Below are 1189 nucleotides of genomic sequence, written 5' to 3' on the forward strand. Positions count from 1 at the left end.
CCAACAAAGGAATGTTTATCTTTATGCAACTTTGTTTTGGCAGCCTCAACAGAGGCAGCTGAAACCAGCAAGTGCAGAAGTTATATAGCAAGTGCCTTTCTTCTCTTATCAAAATTAATTTTATTTAGGAGACAACTGTAACATTTGAAAAACTTTATCTACAATTTTATTTTCCTTGTTTATTTCTTTCAGAGAGAAGTTACAGAGCCCACATGAAGGGGAGACTGAACCAAGGAAAAGCTCAAAGATGCCAAAAAAAAGAGGCAACAGGTAGTAAAAGCATTTATATGAGCTGTCTGAACACAGAGTACCAAAGCAGACTTCTGGGGAATCTCAGCAGCTATGAATACTTACTGAGCTGCTTTACTGAGGAACAATGAAGAACATCAATAATAACTGAGAAATCTTCTTTAGACACAGACCAAGAATCAATCTCAACTTCCTTTAGCTCTTAATAAAACATTCCCACTTGGTTTTGGTAAGGGGGAACAAGGAAGTCTTTAATGTAAGCTCTTCTAGATTGCGTGAGAAACGTGGAGAGGAGATAGTTTTTAGATTAGGAATATACCTGAGGAAAACACACTTGTAGGAGAACAGATTGACACTAGGCTGGTTGCCCAGGTCAGTGTTTCTCAGTAAGGTTTCATTACAGTAGTGACGTACCATTTGCTTTTGAACCCTAAATGTGGTAGATTATTTCTGAATATTTGTGATTCCAGCTTTGGACTAACAAAAATAGATAGAAATTTAAAGAATATGTAAACAGACTTCAGATGGTATTGGTACATCAAAAGATTACATTTGGTCTCTCTTTTGTTATATTTTCGTGCTTCCAAGACTATGTATGCTTTTTTTAAATTTGTACAAAGATTTTTGTAAATGTATTTCTCTGCATTTGTCTCAGATTTGGAACTGTTATTTTTAGGAAGAATGAGGCAAAACTGGTTTACTGTTTCAGGTTTTTATACATTTTTTTTATACTGGTCTTCCTTAAATACACTCTTTTGTTTCCAACGTACTTTGCTATGCTTATTATGTTTCTTATGGGAATTCTTCTTGTTATGCCAAGCAGCTGGTTCTTACTGGCTGTACAGAGCACCTGTACTGTGTCATAAATTTCACCATTTAAGCAATCTTACAGCTTTCATGAAATGAAAATTTTCTGTCTTTTTTTAAATGAACATACATT

General features: G+C 34.7%; 1 protein-coding gene across 1 annotated transcript in view; it reads left to right on the forward strand.

Annotated features, from left to right (window-relative positions):
* Nucleotides 1-274, forward strand: part of EVC (Ellis van Creveld syndrome) — a gene marked incomplete at its 5' end in the record, with an annotated part of 52902 nt that extends 52628 nt beyond the window's left edge. Inside the window, one exon of the mRNA XM_010187447.1 lies at nucleotides 193-274. Within this exon, the coding sequence (XP_010185749.1) occupies nucleotides 193-274 (82 nt within the window). The remainder of the gene's footprint in view (nucleotides 1-192) is intronic.
* Between the last annotated feature and the right edge of the window lie 915 nt (nucleotides 275-1189).

Source organism: Mesitornis unicolor, unplaced genomic scaffold, assembly GCF_000695765.1.
Source record: "Mesitornis unicolor isolate BGI_N332 unplaced genomic scaffold, ASM69576v1 scaffold16106, whole genome shotgun sequence".
NCBI classification, from domain to species: Eukaryota; Metazoa; Chordata; class Aves; order Mesitornithiformes; family Mesitornithidae; genus Mesitornis; species Mesitornis unicolor.